This window comes from Coregonus clupeaformis, chromosome 13 (assembly GCF_020615455.1).
Source record: "Coregonus clupeaformis isolate EN_2021a chromosome 13, ASM2061545v1, whole genome shotgun sequence".
In the NCBI taxonomy this organism is placed as follows: domain Eukaryota; kingdom Metazoa; phylum Chordata; class Actinopteri; order Salmoniformes; family Salmonidae; genus Coregonus; species Coregonus clupeaformis.
In genome coordinates, this window is record NC_059204.1 from 46,534,071 (window position 1) to 46,557,100 (window position 23,030).

The 23,030-nt window shown below is 41.9% G+C and overlaps 1 protein-coding gene across 1 annotated transcript; it reads left to right on the plus strand.

Annotated features, from left to right (window-relative positions):
- Positions 1 to 1,084: 1,084 nt before the first annotated feature.
- Positions 1,085 to 14,333, plus strand: LOC121579627 (cationic amino acid transporter 3). Its single transcript, XM_041894381.2, has 12 exons — positions 1,085 to 1,607; positions 8,861 to 9,309; positions 9,466 to 9,627; positions 9,782 to 9,989; positions 10,173 to 10,291; positions 10,476 to 10,698; positions 10,850 to 10,989; positions 11,284 to 11,386; positions 11,581 to 11,810; positions 11,932 to 12,098; positions 12,221 to 12,329; positions 12,679 to 14,333. The coding sequence occupies exons 1-12, from the start codon at positions 1,429 to 1,431 to the stop codon at positions 12,825 to 12,827; spliced, it is 2,238 nt and encodes a 745-aa protein (XP_041750315.2). The 5' UTR covers positions 1,085 to 1,428; the 3' UTR covers positions 12,828 to 14,333.
- Positions 14,334 to 23,030: the final 8,697 nt, after the last annotated feature.

Below are 23,030 nucleotides of genomic sequence, written 5' to 3' on the forward strand. Positions count from 1 at the left end.
GATGCTTGACTGATGTTTGAGAAATACAAATATTCTCGCTCTTAGGCTATCCATAATAATCTCATCATGTAGACTAGCCTACCTGCACTGTATCTGTGAGCTGTGGGCTAGAGCACAAATGCCAAGACCATAGTAGGCACATTTGCTATTTTAATGCAACAGTTTTCGTGACAAAACTATTGCTGGAGTTGAAAATGTGATTCAAACACATTGATCTTTAGATTTTTATTCGGTACATGAAAACTTAAGCGAAAGATACATTTTATGTGCACTACGTCATAATGCAGTGATTTTTATCCAGAAGTCCGTTTGGTGGAAACACACCACTGGTGGGAAAATGCGCATATTTTCTTTATGCAGTTTTTTAAATATACACATCAAAATCTGTCGACAATTGGATGGAAACCTAGCAAGTGACATCAAAAAGTAAGAAAAACAATGATTTTCAAAACCTGCAACGGGGTTTCTAGCCAGAGGCAGGGTATTTTCTTGCTCCCCAAATCACCGTAAATCTCATAGTGTTTGAAAATCACTCTTTAATATTTTTTTAAACTTTTGATGATGTCATCGGGTATAACCTTTTTTCTACAAAGTGTAGAAATTCACTGTTTTCACATATGTAGACACTGATATTGTGATGGGGAGATAATGAAAATGTATATATATTCACTCACTCTGGATAAGAGCGTCTGCAAAATGACTAAAATCTCAAATGTAAAAATGTAGTTGCCCTTTAAACTCAATATATTACAGTAGAAATAATCATTGTGGGACATAATTAGTCAACACATTTTAAATTGTGTTTTCTTCTTTCCTATCATGGTCTGATTGGTAGGAGTAATACCTCTCCTGTTATGAAGTTTGCATGCCCAGTGAGTTTTGAGGCCTGGGAAGGGCATATGTCATACCATCAGTATGGCCTCATTAAACACGGTCATTGCACCTCTAACACTCCACACAAGGGCATTGGGTGCAAAGATGCAGCGGAACTATATATTTTTTCTATTAATCTGGGTGACAAAGCTACAGTGGATATAGTGAAAAGCCCTTGGAGCCAGCTCAGTTGCTGGAGTGAAAGATCTTGAAAGGGGAATGACCCTCTCTTTCCATACATGGGTAAGCCTCTTTTGGCAATGGCACGCTGCCCTACTTTACACACAACGGGCTTGAATGGGCATAATGACTGCACATCTCTCCTGGATTTGTAGTAAACCTTCTCTGAATTTAGCTTTAAAAAAGGTAAAGGTCAAAATGCGGGTCTATCTTAATAGTTTTAAAAAGCTTCCTCTCCATGTTTCATTTCCTTAATCTGCACTGATGCGAAAGAACTTGACAAATGAAAGCATATTGCGTTTCACCTCATGTGTTTTGTGATCAGTGCAATTGGTGGGGGGAGGCGAATCGAGGAAGCCACTTTACAACATTCAGATGCAGTATGGAACACATGAATGGTTTATTATATGTGACTGTCTCCGCCCTCTGAAGAAAAAAAGAAAAAGAAAAAAAAGTCCACACACACAAGAGCTAGGAAAGCGGGATGTTTCATCAGCGAATGTGAAGTCAACTGTATTTTGTCGTCCTGTCGATCTTTCAAAGTTAAACCAAAGGTAAAGTAACCAACGTCATACATTTTTTAAATTGTACTGAAAAGTCTGTGTGCTTACGTTTCGATGTTGTGGTCCATGTGTTTGCCGAAACTGCACGAGACTCCGTAGTATTTTACTATGGCTAATTCTGACGCAATCATACCCGCGCGTTACAATAATAATAACGTTAGCTAGCTACTGTAACGATACTTTATATTTAAAACAATACATTACTGGTTATGTTTTTAGGGATTGGAATACTCATTGGCTGTGTTTCTTTGTTTGAAATAAATAGTTAGATGGGTACCTAACATCCAACAGTACCAGTACCATTGCTCGCTAAGCGGTTGATGTTTTTAGCGGGGAACGTTAACTTAGCCAGTTAGCATATTGGCTATAAATGGTAGCTAAGCTAGGTATAACCTAAGATGTGCCGTTTAAATCCATGTTGCTGCAACTAACTAAACTATCTTGCCGTGTGTAAAAGCTTCTGTGTGCTTTCATTCATTGCTTTGTTTGCTAGCTCGTGCTAGCTATCAAACAAAGTCTTAAGTCAATTAACATTATCTAGCTAACAAGGTATCTAGCTAACTAACGTTAGGTAGAAAACTACACATCAACGAACTGTAGGTATGCATGTGTGCAGCCTGTACTATCTAAGGGTGGGTAGGTAACTAGTTAGTAAACCAATCATAAACAACTTTTATAATAGACAAGTCTAGCTAGTAACTATACAGTAGACGGGTCCTTGGCTTGACTGTTGTCCTGCTGCTGTAACGCGTTAGATGCATAACCGCCTTTTAATGTATTGCGTCAGCTGTTGCATCAGCTTGAGCTCGCTAGCTAGCAGCATTTTATAGTTGCTGCTATTAACTAGCCACAACTGTAGCAAAAATTGTTCAACGTTATATTCAATGTGAGGACTCCTTGTCTGTGTGTTGAAAGGTTTTCTTGTTTGCCCTCTGTCTCATGTCAGACAGTTGTTCATGGATCGGTAGCCCAACATGTACTCTTAAGGAGCCTACGTTTACCGCGTTACTTAGTAAGTGTTTGATGTTCAGGTTGGTCATCATGCAGAGGAACATTTTGTTTTATTATAGGGGGGTTCTTTGCATCAGCTGACTCATACAAGGGGTCACTTTTTGCATTGAAGGCATTTATTTGATCACCCTAGTATTCTAAACTGATGGATGGAAATACACATTTGCTTGTTATGGTAATTGCAGGGAAATTTTCTGGAAAATGTTCAGGGGAAATTTGCCCCAAGCCCTGTGTAGACTGGTCAGTGGTCTTGGCGGATGCAGAGGCATTGGACATTGAGAAAGGAGGGAGGGACCCTGTTGGCTCGGTTCCAGTGGCTTGAGGAGTTGCACAGTTCACTCATAGCAGTAGGCCTATGTCCTTCTTTGACTAGAAAACGGATTGCTTCATAGCGTCAAAAAGCTAGACAACTATTGACTGTCTGTGATGCATGAAATGTGCCGCCCATCACATAGCTCCAAGGGTGACCTCGCCCACCGAGATTAGAAGGCTGAAAGGGCACTCTTCCCCACAACTGCACCAGCCTATTCAAAAGTATCCACTCCCCCAATGAACATATGACACAGCCTATGAAAGGGGCACGAAACCCCATGTGTAGGTGTTAAAATAATTTCCTTATGTGTGCTTAAAATATTGAATCTACTGTGACTGTACCCAGAAACTGCATGGTGAATTAGGTCTATAATCAATAGCCTAACTGTTAAATGTGCTTTGTAAACCATCCATATACAGTGCATTCGGAAAGTATTCAGAACCCTTGACTTTCGACACATTTTGTTACGTTACAGCCTTATTCTAAAATGGATTAAATTGTTTTTTCCTCTCATCAATCTACACACAATGCCCCATAATGACAAAGCAAAAACAGGTATTTTGAAAATGTTATGAAAAATAAAAAAACAGAAATATTACATTTACATAAGTATTCAGACTCTTTGCTCAGTACTTTGTTGGGTATGACGCTACAAGCTTGGCACACCTGTATTTGGGGAGTTTCTCCCATTCTTCTCTGCAGATCCTCTTAAGCTCTGTCAGGTTGGATGGGGAGTGTCGCTGCACAGCTATTTTCAGGTCTCTCGAGAGATGTTCAATACCGGGCTCTGGCTGGGCCACTCAAGGACATTCAGAGACTTGTCCCGAAGCCACTCCTGTGTTGTATTGGCTGTGTGCTTAGGGTTGTTGTCCTGTTGGAAGGTGAACCTTCGCCCCAGTCTGAGGTCCTGAGCGCTCTGGAGCAGGTTTTCATCAAGGATCTCTCTGTACTTTGCTCCGTTCATCTTTCCCTCGATCCTGACTAGTCTCCCAGTCCCTGCCACTGAAAAACATCCCCACAGCATGATGCTGTTACCAGCATTTGTCACTGTAGGGATGGTGCCTGATTTCCTCCATATGTTATGCTTGGCATTCAGGCCAAAGAGTTCAATCTTGGTTTCGTCAGACCAGAGAATCTTATTTCTCATGGTCTGAGAGTCCTTTAGGTGCCTTTTGATCAACTTAAATTTTTTGAAGAATACTTTTTGTCATAGGCCTGGCTGGCTTTCATCCACTTTAAACGTGTGCTTGTCTGAGGTGTCGGACTCAGTTGCTATCAATTGGAGGGCTGCGATTGGTTGGCCAAAATTATGGGGTGGGGCTTGGCATAGGGTCAATTTTGGGGAGGTGCGTGTATCTATGTGAAAATGGGATACCGGACTATCACATTTCAGCGTCTGTGGCCTTACTATGATTTATGCTTTAGGCCTAAAGAAATTACTGCCTATAAAAACGTGTATCTGATGGGATACACAAACAAAACTGTAGACAAGCTACATTCCTTGCCAAATCACGACAGCTTTATTTACGAATAAAAAATGGACTGGTTGATATAAAGTAGGGAAATATGTGTTACACTCACGAGCTGCAGTTTTGAAATATTAGATACATCTCATCTATTTTAGTTGTTTTTGAGAACTGTTATAGTGTGCCATTTAGAATAGGTTACAATCCCCCTAAACCTAGGCAGGTTCCAGACTGAAATATGCACAAACATTGTTTTGATGAAGACCAATAGCATATTCATTAGTGTATGGGCCTACTTTTTTTTCTTGTTTAATTGACAAAAGCCTGCCCATCAAGTTTAAGCTCACAAATCAAATACGCTACATCTCAGTTTAAGATACTGACTTTATGACAAATTATGCTATTTACACTTGTTTTTGACTAATATCAATGCAACATCGGCCCTTTTGAACCAGAGAAGTTGGTTTTTGAGTTCAGCTGCCTTTTTAATAAGTCTTATCTTAATTGTGTGTAATTGTTTGTATAAATTTAGTCCATATACATGTATTTCAGTGTCTATAGCTAGGTTTCCATCCAATTGGCAACAGATTTTCATGCAAATGGTGTCAAATACGCATAAAGAAAACATTAGCTTTTTCCCACAAGTGGTGTGTTTCCACAACGGACTTATTGAGGATAAAAATCAGTGTGTGATGACAGTGCACATAATGTACTTTTTTGTACCGAATAAAAATCCAAAGTTCAATGTGTTTCCATCGCATTTTCAACTCTATCGATAGTTTTGTCACAAACTGTTGCGTAAAATAGCAAATGTGCCTACTCTGGTCTTGGCCCTGGTGCTCTAGCCAACAGCTGGCAGATACAGTGCAGGTAGGCTAGTCTACGTGGTGAGGTTTATTAGAATTTGTTATTATTATTATTATGGATAAGAATATTTTTATTTGTCAAACGGCAGTCAAGCATCGATCATCAGACCCTCGATATTTATTGGAAAGGAGCATCAAGATCACAGTGCACTTTCACCACCCTGTGAAGTTCATAAGTTATTTAATCTCCAGCCTAATAAACTGCATGGTTTCCTAAGTTGCAGTGAAAGGCCACACACCATATCATTGCGTGCCTCGGTTATGATGGTTATTATATCAATATTTGCACATAGGCGTTTATACGAACATTTCTCGTATGATTTAATTGTACAGACAGAGATCCCACCATGTTGAACGAACAAATTGTACCGAAGCGTCCTATTTCCATCATAGCTGTTGTGATTTTTTTATATAAGGTATGACTTTACTCCCATAAAAACTGGATGGAAACTGCCATGTGGGAATAAAAAAACGTGTACTTAACAGTGAGCAGGAACACTAACCAATAAGGGAACCCACTCTTTCCACTTACTTATATAGTATCATAAGTTAGCTAATGATTAGGGCCTAGGTCTTAAGTTTTGTTTATTTCATATGCTATCTTTCAGCACTAGGAAGCTTAGGTCACCATGATCACAAACTAGGCTAATCATAATAACGTATCGTTATGGCAGAGTTGGGGCTAGACAATAAGTAAACAGACCACATGTTGACAGTGAGTCAAAACAAAAACATGCTTTGTGTGGAGTGAGCAACAGTCCATAATGAGATTCCGGCCTAAGATAATCCTCTTAGACTGTTGAAGCATGTGCTCTGGAAAAGCTCAGTGAGGCAAATAATATACAGTATCTACGGAACCTTCCGGGGGGTTTACTTGTGTGCTGGGAGACCTAGTAAAAAGCACCTTAACATAAGCCTAAATGCAATCCATATGGTATTAGGTAGTGATACCATGGCTCTCTCTTGTCCCTCTGCAGCAGACATATGGTGAGCAATGTTTGGAACATCCAATCTCAATAATATCACAGTATCGAATCGCAATACATATAGAATCGTGAGAATCTCGATACATATCGTATCGGCACCTAAATATTGTGATAATATCATATCGTGAGGTCCCTGGCAATTCCCAGCCCTAATATTAGGCCAATTAGCCTAGGGCAAGTTTTTTTTTAATGCTCTTTAAGTAGGTCAGTGGAAGTAGTCCTGCACATTGTATACTATAGGCTACCTATTCCAGAAAAGGGCAGAGTGACACAACCCTTTAGCCCTGGAGGTTGGAGCAGGTCTAATTGAGCTTTCAGGCAGTAGATTAGAGGAGCCGAGTGTTAGCGTCTTCACAACCTGGTCTGAAACCGCCGCTGTTTCAGAGGCCAGCCACCCTCGTGAAGACCACAAGGAAAAGATTAGCCTAGTTGGTCTGGGTGACGCAGGGTGGCCTATCTCCAAAGCTTACTGTGTGGGCCGAACAAAACAGACTAAAACCTCTCAGGCGCCGCACATTAATCGCAGGCAGGGAGACTCCCAGAGTGAACCTTTCCCAGGGCAAGAGATGATGCCTGCCCGCCTGCCTCTAAAAAAGCAAGTGCAACTCTTCAGGAGAGCAGACCCAGTATCTGTTTCAGCATGTCAGTCTTGCATAACTATTCAGTTGTTCAATTATAACCCCTAGAGAGCACAGCCATGCTGTGTAAGTTTTAATACACTGGTTTAAGTTACAAGGTGGATATGCCAAGCCAATGCAGACTTCAATAAGGGAAGCCGTTGTGTGTGTCCAAGGACAGGATGGAATATAGTTGGCTGCACCATTCTGATCCAATCACGGAGGCTAGCCCAGACTGCCCGATCAAACCAGCATTGGCTATTTTCCCCGTAGACAGTTTGTGACAGTAACTACAATGCCTGATACATGAAAGTTTGTTATTTTTGAACAATTGTTTTAATTTCCCATTACCTTCAGAGGCCAGGGGATATGTTTATTTTATACTGACATTCCTTTTTTTGTTCTGTGTTTGCAAATTGTTTTCTCAATAACCTTCCGGTGATTGTGCACAGTGCTCTATGGATAACAACATGTAGAATGGGCTTGAAACCGTTTATTATTATTAGTTGGCTATTATTATAGGTGTTACAGAGGCTAAGTTACACCTCCAAGTCTCCAACCTTTTGTGGAGTGTTTGTGGTGAAGAGGCAGTGTCTCATATCTCAAATAAGCAGTAGCCATGATGACCTTACGGTTGGTCAGCACAGGGACCAGGCGTTCTGTGCGACGTGCCTAATGTCAACATGGAGCTGTGTGGACAGCTGCTGCCAGTCAGACAAGGTCATGTGACCAGAGCTTATGAGGCGGTTGTGTGTGAGTGTCTTGCAGTCTGCCACCTGCACAGATAGAGATGCTGTCTGTCCTTGAGCTGAAGGGCCCTCGATTTGGTGTAACTGGCGCTATCATTATTATCAGTCAGCCTGCCCCTAGAGATACAAAAACACTACATTGCTGACGTGAATGCTACGATTTGTTGTAGTCGTTACACAAGATTGCCGAGAAGAGGTTTTGCTTGAAACTTTGCAGCGTTGGCACTTTTGTGGGACATGCTAGTTGTAATACAAAGTGGGATACCAATTTGAAGACTTCTAACACTTGAGTTTACATTGATCTACTGCATACATTAGGCCTAGCTCTTAGAGGAATGCAAATGAACCTTGTGACAGTGTTAAACTTTGATAATGTGAAAAAGGTGGTACAGTATAATAGGCTACGGTTGTTTCTGATGACTAAAGGTGGTCAGCATGTGGGCAATTCCATGGTAAAGGCATTACGCTGAGACTCAGATTTTTCACTTTAATATGAATACCAAACAAAAACCATAGCGCTCTATGCACAAGGGCTACTTTAAAAAATGTCCACACATTTTACAAAAACACATTTACAGGAAGAACTGTGCCGGTACAACATTTGGTAACAGAATAAAACTGAGGGAGATTTGACTGCAATTCTGTTACCAAACTTTGCATCTACAGTTTTCCAGTGAATGTTGTCATTGTGCAAAGTTGTATGGTTTGTTAAATGTTGTTTAAAGAAATGTGATGGTTTTGGTTTGGCATACATTTTTTAAGTGAAAAATCTGAGTCTCCGCGTAATTCCGTTAGTTGTGGAATTGTCAGTTCATGTTTTATTTAATTTTTTATAAAGCACTTTTAAAGGTGAAGAAATGTAATTCTGGGAAGATTCATAATACCAACATGCTGTTCCTTAGAATAATGTGTGGTTTGGTTGTCTGGAAACCTGCATGAGGGGAATTAAAACATGGACCAAGTCCCAAAATGGAAGAATTACTGGAATTACCTGAGTAGGAGGAACCGATACTAGTGTTGCATCATACAGAAATGTAATGTATCGACTTGACCAAATGTGCACACGAGCTAATCAGTCAGTTCGTTATCCCAGAGACAGATGGTTTGCAAACAAGGGATCCACACAAAACAATGTTTTTTAAAACTACACTTCGTCAGCAACAACAACTAGCTTAAATGTAGCCTATTTTCTCACATACTCACTCATTAATCTGCTTCCCCTCTGTTTGATCTCAGGATCTCTCCATCTCAACTCTTCACTGCTCTGCTCAGCAACTCCTTCAGTTTCGCAGCTCCAGCTCCCTCCACAGACACAACCATGGTAGACAAGATGGCCTCCTTTGGCCGGATCTTATTGCGACGCAGGGCACTGGACTGCTCCGATGAGGGAACCCGCTTCGCCCGCTGCCTCTCCACACTGGACCTGGTGGCCCTGGGGGTGGGCTCCACATTAGGGGCAGGGGTGTATGTCCTGGCTGGCGAGGTAGCCAGGGAGAAGGCTGGTCCTGCCATCGTACTCTGCTTCCTCATCGCTGCGCTCTCCTCCATGCTGGCCGGACTCTGTTACGCCGAGTTTGGTGCCCGCGTACCCAAGACAGGTTCGGCGTACCTTTATAGCTATGTGACGGTTGGCGAGATCTGGGCCTTCATCACGGGGTGGAACCTCATCCTCTCCTATGTCATCGGTGAGTTAGTAGATTGAAAATTGGTGACGTTTTCAAAGGCTTTGCATTGAGCTACTATGTTCATAGTGGCTAATTTCTAGTCTCCCTTATCCTCTTTTAGTTTGGTTGATGTTTTCCATGATGTGAACTTCTTCTCCTTGGTCCTCTGTCCTTTAGGTACAGCCAGTGTGGCCCGAGCCTGGAGCTCTACGTTCGATAACCTGGTGGAGCAGAAGATATCCGTCTTCTTCAGGTCGTCCATGGCCATGAAAGTCCCGGGGGGCGTGCTGGCTGAATACCCTGACCTGTTTGCACTCATCCTTGTCCTCTTATTAACTGGTGAGGACTTCAGCATTCAGTCAACCAAAATGTAGAATGCTGGGGGAAGCAGGACATAAGTTATTCCCTCATTGTAAATGTACAGTATTGTAATGTACACATGCATAATGTGACTTGATTTGTGGTAATAATGTCATACTGTTGCTTCTTCCAGGGCTGCTGGCGTTTGGCGTGAGTGAGTCTGCTCTGGTCAATAAGATCTTCACAGGGATCAACCTGGTGGTGTTGGGCTTCATCATCATCTCAGGCTTTGTGAAGGGAGACGCAGCCAACTGGAACCTCTCCTTGGACAACTTTGTGAACACCTACCCCAACCCTGGCATCAACACCAATAGCACCAACACTTCCAGCATATCCCAAGAGTGAGTCCTTCAATACAGATTGATACCGGCTGAGATTTAGCCAGAGACTCCATTATAGGTCACCGGTATTGAGTAAATCATGCTTTCATGTGTATAGCTGTGTTTACCCTGAATTTGGTTTCAGAAATATAACAGTAAAACCATATAATTGACGTGTCCCCCTGCCTCCTCTCTGTCCCTCAGGGTTGTGGATAAGACGTTTGGCACAGGTGGTTTTGCGCCATTTGGCCTCAGTGGCATTCTGTCTGGTGCTGCCACCTGCTTCTATGCCTTTGTGGGTTTCGACTGCATCGCCACTACAAGTGAGTTATGTACTGTGCGCCAGAGCTAAACATTAGATAGGTCCACCTTGTTTGTTCTCAATAGATTGAGCGTTCACTTACATTCCATTCATCAAAATGTCGCTTTTAAAATGGTGGAATGTATAGTTCTCTTTGGTGGTCCTCTCTCATAGTTCCAGACAAATAATTGTCTTTTCCCCCCTAGGCGAGGAGGCTAAGAACCCCATGCGCTCCATCCCCGTGGGTATTGTGGCCTCTCTGCTCATTTGTTTCTTTGCCTACTTCGGGGTGTCTGCGGCCCTCACCCTCATGATGCCCTACTACCTGCTGAACACCCAGAGCCCCCTGCCAGAGGCCTTCAGCTACGTGGGCTGGGCTCCTGCTCGCTACATTGTGGCAGTGGGCTCCCTCTGTGCTCTCTCCACCAGGTCAGTTAGGCTGCTAGACCGCGCTACTGCTACTGTTCTGTAGCTCCCTTGTCTTCTACGCTAAAGTCCGCAGTACTTGACGTTCTTGTTATGCTATCGAATGCTCTGTTTGTTTACTTATATGTAATGTTGGTTTTTGTTGTCGTCCTAGCCTGCTTGGGTCCATGTTCCCTATGCCGAGGGTTATCTACGCCATGGCAGAGGATGGGCTCCTGTTCCGTGGCCTGTCCCGCATGAACGCTCGCACCAAGACCCCCCTGATGGCTACTATCGTCTCTGGCTGTGTGGCATGTGAGTTCAGCCCTCCACCCTCTGTTCATTCATCTTGTTCTGCGCTACTACCTCTGGGTTCCACTGTAGTCAAGTCCTGCTGTTTCCTATGTTTGTGTTTATGTATGAAACTATGAATGTGCAGCAGGAGGGAAGCCTGTAGAAATAGACCCTTTGATCAGTGGAATGCTTTTAAACATTTTTCTTTGTTTTTCAATGCCGGAATAACTAGAGTAAATAACCAACTGAATGGATGTCGATTGTCTTTTATATAGTTAGTATGATGGTAATGCTTATTGTCCCCTCTCCCTGTAGCTCTGATGGCCTTCCTCTTTGACCTGGCTGCCCTTGTTGACCTCATGTCCATAGGGACACTGCTGGCCTACTCACTAGTGGCCATCTGTGTGCTCATCCTCAGGTGGGTGATGACTTATACCACATAATTTTCTATTTTTAAATATACTATAATGCCTAACACAGCATTTGTGGTATTGCAATTGTGATTGGTCTCCATTTATGTGGTTTGCTTATGGTATTCGACATTCTCAGTGTGAGTACCTTTCATGGTCCAGGAAACTGACCTGCTCTTCCCTCCTGTCCATGTGTGTCCAGGTACCAGCCAGGCACCCTGAGCTCGTCCAGTCAGAGTGAGAAGCTGGTGGAGCTGGTGGGAGGGGAGAAGGTGGCCGTGTCCAGTGGGGACAGTGGAGATGAGTACGGCCTGGATCTGGAGGACCGCCCCGTCCGGGAGAAGTTCACCCTCCACCGCCTCCTCTTCCCCAGCGGGAATCTACCCACTAAGATCTCTGGGAACATCGTCTATGCCACCACGGCCATTATCTGTGAGTGACACCTCTTCTCTTTCTCATTCACTTATGCTGTTGTAATGCGGTTGACCATGGGTTGTTTTCAAAGCGGCTCTTTTTAGAGAAAGCACATTTTGACTCTCTTCGTCCTCTCTAGCGGTGCTCATCACTGTGCTGTGTGTGGTGCTGGCGGGGAAGCTGGATGCGTTGATCGAGGTTCAGCCTGTGTGGGTGATGGTGTGTGCAGTGCTGGCCTTGCTCTGTACCCTTTGTGTCATAATCATCTGGAGGCAACCCGAGAGCAAGGAAGCCCTCACCTTCAAGGTTAGTTTCTGGATACTTATTTCATTTAAACAGGTTCGTTGTTTTGTTCATGGCTTAAAACCAATTCATAATACAACTTGTATGCAGTAAAATAACTAACCTGTCTCTCTCCCCCCCTCTAGGTGCCCCTGTTGCCTTGGCTGCCTCTGTTCAGTGTCTTTGTCAACATCTACCTCATGATGCAGCTGGACATGGCTACGTGGTGCCGCTTCGCTGTGTGGATGGGCATTGGTGAGTTAGATTACATTATGCAGGAAATGTTTCTAGAATCACATGTTAAAGATGGAATCCGCAGTAGGGGAAACAGTCCGCCCCACGGTCAATGTTTTTGTTTTGTTGGCAAAGCAGAGGTGAGGCTCATCACCCAACGTGGTAAAAAAAATGGCAGTACATCTGATGTTTTATCTCTCGTGCAATGATGTCCGGGGGGGGGGGGGGACAGTGTTCATTGTTTGCAGTAACTTTGTTGTAATATCGCAAACGGACGTGGCAGTTTGACCATTAAGGATTCCCCCTTTTTAAGTCAGTTTCTGAGCAGCAGAATGTTAACTTAATTCCTCTCTTTTTCTCTTTCCCTTAGGATTCGCAATCTACTTCTGCTATGGGATCTGGCACAGCAGCGAGGCAGCCAGCAACACCCCCCGGAAATATGAGCCTGCCCTCCAGATCAAGAAGAAGTCCATCTACCTGGGGGGAGACGAGAGTGAGGTGGAGGGGATGAGCCCCTGAACGGCTAGGGGCTGGAGGAAACCCCACACATTATACCTCTGAAGTGAAGGCAGACAATTCAACTCACCCTGCAATGTGTGTCTCTGGATTTTGTTGTCTTTCATTTTTGGGAGATCTGTCTTAACACTTTATTGGACAGTTGATGAGTAATATTTTCAACACTCAAAACGTTGCTACTAACATTACTAGTGATTTTTATTTCTTAGCAGTTAGTCTCTTCCTAGTTGGTGGCTGTGGCCCCTCCAATCATTAGCCCCGGGCCTCCAGCAGCATTATGAACGACAGCTGTACAGGATCTGTTGGTTAGGGGCATGTGTATACAGGGTACCAGTGTGTCTGGGATTTACAATCTTGGTCAGGGCCTTGGTGCACTTGGTTAGTGTATCAAGGCCTGACGCAGGCGATTTGGGATCACTGGCGTAGACAAACTGTCCTCCACCTGTCAAAGAGCAACGTATTTAACAGTAGGACTTTGTTCACCTAGTGTCATACATTTGTCTTTTAAACGTATGGTAAAATAGTCAAAGTAAGGATGTAAGTTGTCATTTTCATGTTGATTTAAGTCCCTGTGTTACTTAAGCAGTATATGCCTGAGGTTTATCCAAAGAACTGACGGGTGAGGTAAATCAACCCTCGGAGGGTGATAAAGCAACATCCCAGCACCTCTGCACCGTCTGCTGAATCATCTTCATTTGGTATCATAATTCGGGGTGTTCTATACTCTTGTACCCCCACCCTTTTATGTATTTCTATTTATCTCTGGAGTTTTGATTTACAAATCAGAGCTACCCTTTTATATGGAAATACTTGAGTTTGAGTTATCTGCCTCAAATGCTTGAGCTGTCTACAGATGTAGATATAACTGTTAAACAAAGAAATACCCGTAGGATCTAGACAATGCGATGTTTTGAGTCTTTAAAGGCAGTGATTTTAGTCCTGGTCATGTATTACCTCTGATTTTACTTTAATTGTAGCTTCTTGTGAACATATTTTCACAAACATTTTTAGTTTCCATTGAAACTTATTCTTGGCAGCTTGGCTGTCGAGTTTGCATAATTCTTTTATCTATCTATTTTCCTGCTATGCCATTCAAATGACTTTAATCAAGTAATGTGCTTTTATAGATGTGTTTGTGTTCTTACATGTATTACCCCCTTGCTTTAATGTGTTACTGTATATAGCAACTTTTGCTTCACCAAATAATTGACACGTCTACTCGTGATTCTATTCGTCAATAGTCACTAGTTGTAGCACTGCTTGACCAAATGACATTGTGCTTTGGAGACACTGGTTCAAGAACAGGAGTATGACCAGCAAAAACGGGCCTCTAAATTTGAGCTAGATTTGCTCAGCTGCAAAGACACTGGAGATGGTGAGGATCGTTGATAGATAGGGTATTGTAGTACATTAATAACTGTAGATGTACAGTATGTGTATAGCTGTGTTTTATTTGTATAATGCTGTATATTATACAAATGGACATCCATTAAAAGGATATGTTTTATAGTTGTGCTTCTTGGCATTAGTTTTAACAACATTGTTTCTTGAGGGCTTGTAAGACATCTCCAACAGAAACTGGTTCCTAAAAATACAGACCACCTCAAAGATCCCACTGGTTGGTAAACCAAGACAGGTTTTATATACTGTAAATGCACTACATGACCAAAAGTATGTGGACACCTGCTTGTCGAACATCTCATTCCAAAATCATGGGCATTAATATGGACTTGGTTCCCCCCCTTTGCTGCTGTAACAGCATCCACTCTTCTGGGAAGGCTTTTTCACTAGATGTTGGAACATTGTGCAGGCCAGTCAAGTTCTTCCACACCAATCTCGACAAATCATTTCTGTATGGACCTCGCTTTGTGCACAGGGGCATTGTCATGCTGAAACAGGAAAGGGCCTTCCCCAAACTGTTGCCACAAAGTTGGAAGCACAGAACCATCTAGAATGTCATTGTATGCTGTAGCGTTTAAGATTTCCCTTCACTGGAACTAAGGGGCCTACCCCGAACCATGAAAAACGGCTCCGGAACAATATTCCTCCTCCACCAAACTTTACAGTTGGCACTATGCATTGGGGCAGGTAGCGTTCTCCTGGCATCCGCCAAACCCAGATTTGTCCGTCGGACTGCCAGATGTTGAAGCATGATTCATCACTCTAGAGATCGCGTTTCCACTGCTCCAGAGTCCAATGGCGGCAAACTTTACACCACTCCAGCCGACGCTTGGCATTGCGCATGGTGATCTTAGGCTTGTGTGCGGCTGCTGGGCCATGGAAACCCATTTCATGAAGCTCCCGGCGAACAGTGCTTGTGCTGACGTTGCTTCCAGAGGCAGTTTAGAACCCTGTAGTGAGTGTTGCAACCGAGGACATACTGTTTTTACGTGCTACGCGCTTCAGCGGTCCCGTTCTGTGAGCTTGTGTGGCCTACTGCTTCGCGGCTGAGCCGTTGTTGTTCCTAGACGTTTCCACTTCACAATAACAGCACTTACAGTTGAGCGGGGACGCTCTAACAGGGCAGAAATTTGACGAACTGACTTGTTGGAAAGGTGGCATCCTATGACGGTGCTTTGTTGAAAGTCACTGAGCTCTTCAGTAAGGCCATTCTACTGCCAATGTTTGTCTATAGAGATTGCATGGCTGTGTGCTTGATGTTATACACCTGTCAGCAACGGGTGTGGCTGGAATGGCCGAATCCACTATTTTGAAGGGGTGTCTACATACTTTTTGTATATATAGTGTATATGCCTGTATAAATTAGCTGTATTTTCAATGTTCTTTTCTAAATAAAATGGTTGTTAATTACAAATTCTATGCCTTTGATTCTCGAGTTAATTCATTTATTTTGAAATGTTATTTTCTTGGCAGAAAATCTTATCAAACGGGGGGGGTGGGATACATACCCATAAAAACGAATTGCCCTCATCTACAGATCCACAACTTTTGAATGTTGCATGTACAGGTAACTGCCAAAATAAAGGAAACACCAACAAAGTATCTTCAGGGCGCTGAGCCGCCAGAACAGTTTCAATGCGCCTTGGAGGGATGCGAAACCATTCTCCAACGAGAAATTTCATCATTTGGTATTTTTGTTGGTGGAAGAAAACGCTCTCTCAAGCACCGGTCCAGAATCGCCCATACAGTGCCTTGCAAAAGTATTCATCCCCCTTGGCGTTTTTCCTATTTTGTTGCATTACCTCTACTTTTAATTGATTTTTTTTTTTTAGATTTCATGTAATGGACATACACAAAATAGCGAAATGATGTGAAATGAAAAGATTACTTGTTTCAAAAAATTCTAAAAAATAAACAACGGAAAAGTGTTGCGTGCATATGTATTCACCCCCTTTGCTATGAAGTCCCTAAATAAGCTCTGGTGCAACCAATTACCTTCAGAAGTCACATAATTAGTTAAATAAAGTCCACCTGTGTGCAATCTAAGTGTCACATGATCTGTCACATGATCTCAGTATATATACACCTGTTCTGAAAGGCCCGAGAGTCTGCAACACCACTAAGCAAGGGGCACCACCAAGCAAGCGGAACCATTAAGACCAAGGAGCTTTCCAAACAGGTCAGGGACAAAGTTGTGGAGAAGTACAGATCAGGGTTGGGTTATAAAAAAATATCAGAAACTTTGAACATCCCACAGAGCACCATTAAATCCATTATTAAAAAATGGAAAGAATATGGCACCACAACAAACCTGCCAAGAGAGGGCCGCCCACCAAAACTCACGGACCAGGCAAGGAGGGCATTAACCAGAGAGGCAACAAAGAGACCAAAGATAACCCTGAAGGAGCTGCAAAGCTCCACAGCGGAGATTGGAGTATCTGTCCATAGGACCATTTTAAGCCGTACACTCCACAGAGCTGGGCGTTACGGAAGAGTGGCCAGAAAAAAGTCATTGCTTGAAGAAAAAAATAAGCAAACACGTTTAGTGTTCGCCAAAAGCCATGTGGGAGATTCCCCAAACATATGGAAGAAGGTACTCTGGTCAGATAAGACAAAAATTGAGCTTTTTGGCCATCAAGGAAAACGCTATGTCTGGCACAAACCCAACACCTCTCATCACCCCGAGAACACCATCTCCACAGTGAAGCATGGTGGTGGCAGCATCGTGCTGTGGGGATGTTTTTCATCGGCAGGGACTGGGAAACTAATCAGAATTGAAGGAATGATGGATGGCGCTAAATACAGGGAAATTCTTGAGGGAAACCTGTTTCAGTCTTCCAGAGATTTGAGACTGGGATGGAGGTTCACCTTCCAGCAGGACAATGACCCTAAGCATACTGCTAAAGCAACACTTGAGTGGTTTAAGGGGAAACATTTAAATGTCTTGGAATGGCCTAGTCAAAGCCCAGACCTCAATCCAATTGAGAATCTGTGGTATGACTTAAAGATTGCTGTACACCAGCGGAACCCATCCAACTTGAAGGAGCTGGAGCAGTTTTACCTTGAAGAATAGGCAAAAGTCCCAGTTGCTAGATGTGCCAAGCTTATAGAGACATACCCCAAGAGACTTGCAGCTGTAATTGCTGGAAAAGGTGGCTCTACAAAGTATTGACTTTGGGGGGGTGAATAGTTATGAACGCTCAAGTGTTCTGTTTTTTTTTCTTATTTCTTGTTTGTTTCACGATAACAAATAGGAAAAATGCCAAGGGGGGGTGAATACTTTCACAAGGCACTGTACTTGGGTGTTGCCAGCTGTGGGCTGGATTGAAATAATCCAACCCAAGGAAAATGTATGTACCCTTCATTCCATGACATACCTTTATTTCCTAATAATCTTGCAAATCTCAGTTTTGAACGAGACTGACTTAATGACCCAATTTATCCTATTTACACTTTGTAGTCAATTTTGAAACTAGAATAAATGTTTCGGACTCCTATAGATGCCACATTTGCCGTTTTCAACCAGAGAAGTTGTTTTTTTGATTCATTCGCTCTTTTAATTTGGTTCATGTGATGAATATGATGTGTTCAGATTCTCCTGGCCCTTTGTGCCATTTTCATCTGAAGAAAGCCCTCACCTTCAAGGTTAGTTTCTGGATACTTATTGAAGGTGTAAACAACAGGTGCAGTGTTTATTCATAGTTTACAACCTTGTCCTCACAGTTGGTAATAAAGCTTGATATGCAGTAAAATGATGATTAACCATTTTATCTCCCCTCTCTAGGTGCCCCTGTTGCCTTGGCTGCCTCTGTTTAGTGTCTTTGTCAACATCTACCTCATGATACAGACAGTGGTGTAAAGTACTTAAGTAAACATACTTGAAAGTACTACTGAAGTAGTTTTTTGGGGAGTATCTGTACTTTACTTTACTATTTATATTTTTGACTTTTACTCCACTACATTCCTAAAGAAAATAATGTACTTTTTACTCCATACATTTACACCCAAAAGTACTCGTTACATTTTGAATGCTTAGCAGGACAGGAAAACGGTCCCATTCACACATTTATCAAGAGCACATTCCTGGTCATCCCTACTGCCTCTGATCTGGCAGACTCACCAAACACACATTCTTCATTTGTAAATGTTGGGGTGTTGGAGTGTGCCCCTGGCTATCCGTAAATAAAATGAAAACTAGACTATGGTGCCGTCTGGTTTGCTTAATATAAGGAATTTGAAATTATTTATACTTTTACTTTTGATTCTTAAGTATATTTTAGCAATTATATTTACTTTTGATACTTAAGTATATTTAAAACCACATACTTTTAGACTTTTACTCAAGTAGGATTTTACTGGGTGACTTTCACTTTAACTTGAGTCATTTTCTATCTTAAATTTTACTCAAGTATGACAATTGGGTACGTTTTCCACCACTGGATGCAGCTGGACATGGTTATGTGGTGCCGCTTCACTGTGTGCATGGGCGTTGGTGAGTTAACATTACATTATACACATTCAATAGGAATTGTTTCTTTATTCATAGTAGAATCCCATATGTTTTTGCCACCCTATATTTGAACTATATTTGTCTTTAACGTTGCACCTTGTGATTGTTACCTTCTAACCATTCACAAGGCCATCTCGTTAGTGTGTGCTGCCCTCTTGTGTTTGTATATGGCAAAGTTGTTTTCTTATCAACAGTGTTCACAATTTAATAAGGAGTTAGTTCATAGTATCTTTGTGGTACACATAGATACATCACCGACATTACATTAATTTAGTCTCCAGTGCTTTGACCTGCTTGTATATCCAGTTTCACCTCTGGAATATCAAATTCTTTCAACTGCTTGTTGAATAAACAGTTTGTTTCCAGACTGGGGGAATATCCAAGTAATTGGGGTATAGGTGTGCATGCAGAGGTAACTAACACTGAACATGTATTTTGGATGGGCATCATAAAGCACTGGAATATTGACCATGCCTTTGCTGAGATCAAATGTTTATTCCTTACAAGCATATGAGACATCAAACCTGCCCTGCTATGCACCCCAAACCTATACACCGCTAAATAAACATGGTCGGCTTTATGTTTGTTTCAAATAACATTTACAAGTCACATAAATTAATTGGAATACGTCTTTGCTTTGACTAGATATATATCGTAGTCATTTCAAACCTCTACATCACATTGTGCAGGTAAGCTCCATCATCCAGAGCCTCCGGTGTCTAGCAGAGATCATGAACTATAGAGAATGTCGGTCTGAATGTTCTCTCTACATTCCTATATTACAGTCAGTCAATGGTTTAGAAAGAAAGACAAAGGTTGTTTGGTGCCAGTGCTGTGAATGTGAAGGTGCCAGTGCTGTGAATGTGAAATGAGCAGCTGATCTGGTACCTGGCGGAGAACACAGACAGGAGTCCATTCAACAACAGGCTGGTATGTGTCTGGCTCATGGAGGCTCAATTAACATGTATCATATGTAGGTACCAGATGTCTCTATAAAGGCTGTGGACATTCCTTTCTTCTATCTCCTTTCATAATCAGAGGGTACGCCTTCAGTGAAAGTGGGGGAAACCAAACGATCTTATTACTCTGAACAGAGCAACACCCATTCAAAGACTTCTCCCTTTCCACTCAAGTTACTGTAAGATAAATATATGGAAATATATGGAATTTTCTCCCCATATCGTGAGAAAGTCAAACTGGAATTCTATCACGCTAATATAACATTTCATGTTCTAGAAATAAATGCACCCAGTACACCCTGGCTATTTACAATATGTAATATCAGAAATCCATTAAGACACTTTTTCTTTGGAAAATCAAATTTCAAATGGGTGAAATGCAACTATACACGTGCGGTAATGAACAACCCTCTCGTTCAACACATTGTGAGGGTTGAAGGACAGTAAAATTAATTAATGCGTGTTGTAGCTTTCCTCTAGAGCAGGGTTTTCCAAACTCTGTCCTGGGGCCCCCCCTGGGTTCAAGTTTTGGTTTTTGCCCTAGCACTACACAGCTGATTCAAATAATCAACTCATCAAGCTTTGATTATTTGAATCAGCTGTGTAGTGCTAGGGCAAAAACTAATCTGTGCACCCAGGGGAGAGGGCCCCAGGACAGAGTTTGGGAAACCCTGCTCTAGAGCAAATGGTTAGTTTCCCGCTGCATAGATACTTTGAACCCAGGAGTCTCCTGAAATTGCTCTCAGACATTGTCTGCTTGCATTAACATTGTATTGGGGGAATTATGCATAGATATGGACATGGGGGCCCTGGAAGCAAAGGGGTTCATAGCTTACCAAAAAGTTGCAATGAGGAGGGTGGAAACTAGCATTGAGGGAAAAAACTGCTTAGGAGATACGAAGGATTGAGGTTAGAAGTCATAATGGTTTGATAAAGCACATGGCTGAGTCTAATACACTGTAAAAAGTGGGATGATGCTGTTGTTCTGAAGTGCATTTACTGATTGGAATGATTAAAAAAATACGCTTTGGTTCATTCAACCTATTCTATAAAATGTCCCTGAAATCAAATAACAAATTTGACAGATCAATGTGATTTTTTTTATTGAATTAAAGTTCTAAATTGCTTTCAACACCTCATGAGCGCATGCGCATTGAATAGCGGTGGGGCAATGTAGCTGCGGCAGACTATCAGAAGAGTTGGAGGCATAGCTTATTGGGGGAGTGGCTTTCAGTTTGTTATTTTTGCACACCTGTGAGAGTAAATGTCATTCCTGTTAATGTGGTCTATTGTATCCGTTATTCAAACCTAAACTTGTACACTGACAGCATCTGTAATGATCCTTGCATAAGTGCATGTGACACTAAAGAGCCTGTTAAGGTTTCTATGTTAAGGTAGCTAATTCTTGGTTATGATATTGTGGCTAGTAAATGTGTAAAGAATATGTTTGGAAACATTATTTCAAGTTATCGAACCAACTTAATTTCCTGTTTTACAGGGATTTTTTTTAATTGGATAGGTAATTCCTAATTAAAAAGTGAACTTGGAACAAGATTAAAAAATGTGTTACATTTACATGAAATATTAGTTTATGTTTGTTATTTATTAGGTTTAACCAACGGGGAAAAGTACGTTGAGTGTTGAAAGAAATACATTGCATCTTGAAATATAGGTTGCAACTTGAAATATAGGTTTGGTAATAATCAAATAAAACTGTGGCCATTGAATCATATCTTTGGTTTCAACAAATGTAGTATTTATCAATTGAGAAAACCTAACTCATTTACTTGTAACCAGTTGGAGGAATTTTTTGGGTTGATCCAAAGAGTCCTTTTTTTTACACTGTAGGGTGGGAAGAAATATAGGACATGTTGCTTATGCAGAATGTTGCTTATAATCATGTTAAAACTACAAGAATACGACCATACAGTATGGAGGTGTTTAAAAACTAAAGGCAAACAACCCTAGCACAGCTGACCCCATTTAAAGCTGTAGTGTTCATCAGGAGGCATTATCGTTGTGTAGATGTCAATGTTTAAGGGGTGGGCTTACAGTTTAAGCCAATGGAGTAAATAAAACAGCTTTCTCGTGAGACACATTCTCTGTAATGATTATGATCGATGGACAGGGTAGCTAAAAGGGGTGATATGTTGTACAATACCTTTTGTCACCAACTGTGCATTTAATATGAGCAACGATGACGCAAACTGCAATAAAAACATTGATGTTAGGCATTTCACAGTGCATACCCACACTCAACGGTACAAATTCCCTGTGGATACTCGTATAGAAACACAGTTGACAACTGAATCAGTACACACAAGCTTTGGTTCCATCTTATCTACGATCAAAAGGATGATGGCAATGATGATGGTGTTCTTGGTTGTTCATTTGTCTGGTGGTGCCGTCAGTCTCACAACTAAAGCAGAAGTGGCATTGCACACAGCAGTGTGCCATTCCCCACATGCTCAAGCAGTGCTAATACAACACATGCTTCTCTCTGTGCATTGGATCTTTCGATAGAGAGGGTGGAAGAAGCAGAGCTAGATTTGGTGTCCCCTTGTATTGCACACACCAGCCAGCAATAGACTAGGGAGGTTAGGTATCCCCCCTGAAAGTTGTGTGAGCGCTCCAGACTCCAGGACAGACTAGTAACGTTCGAGGTGTGTTCCTTACGTAGGGCAAAAGATGTGGCATAAATACAGAGGAAAATGTCATCATAAAACGGGGCATTTCTTATCTTTCAAGTGCATGTAACAGGTAAGACAGATGCGAGGGAGGTTACTTTGGGAAATGGGTCGTTCCACCAATTCGGTGCCTTTTGAGAAGTGTAACTTGGTAGATTTATGGGGGGGATTTCAGCTAATTTTAACATTCTGTCATAAAGAGCACATGTTCAACTTCATAAAAAACTAGTTTTCCCATGACTATAGTAAGTGCCTATAAAGTGCCAAATAGGGTTGACCATAACAGGGTTGACCATAACAGGGTTGACAATTTCATCTTAAATCAGCCATAAATGCCCTTGTGACAGGGGGAATAGAAGCTTGTTGTGTGCAAGAGGGATTGGCAATTGAATGCAAGCTTCATCCAAACAATTTTAATTGTTAGAATATTTCTAACCTGTCTATCTATGGGTAACAGGGTTGACATGTTATGCTCGACCCGCTCAGTTTTCCACCACAAAACACCAGAAAATTGCAAAAACGAGTAGAACCAGCTCACCTGCTTTTACACTATGATTTCACTATTAGATGTTCAATGTTTCTTTAGAAAATTTTTTTTTAAGGAATAGCTTCACCATATTAAAATGAGAGTTCAGTTCACGTTACACAT

Excerpts from the sequence above, each read along its gene's own strand:
- LOC121579627 (XM_041894381.2), top strand. The coding sequence starts at position 1,429 with ATGCAGTATGGAACACATGAATGGTTTATTATATGTGACTGTCTCCGC. Across the intron at positions 9,628-9,781 it reads CCTTGTCCTCTTATTAACTG|GGCTGCTGGCGTTTGGCGTG; the intron begins GTGAGGACTTCA and ends TGCTTCTTCCAG. Across the intron at positions 11,811-11,931 it reads TGCCACCACGGCCATTATCT|CGGTGCTCATCACTGTGCTG; the intron begins GTGAGTGACACC and ends CGTCCTCTCTAG.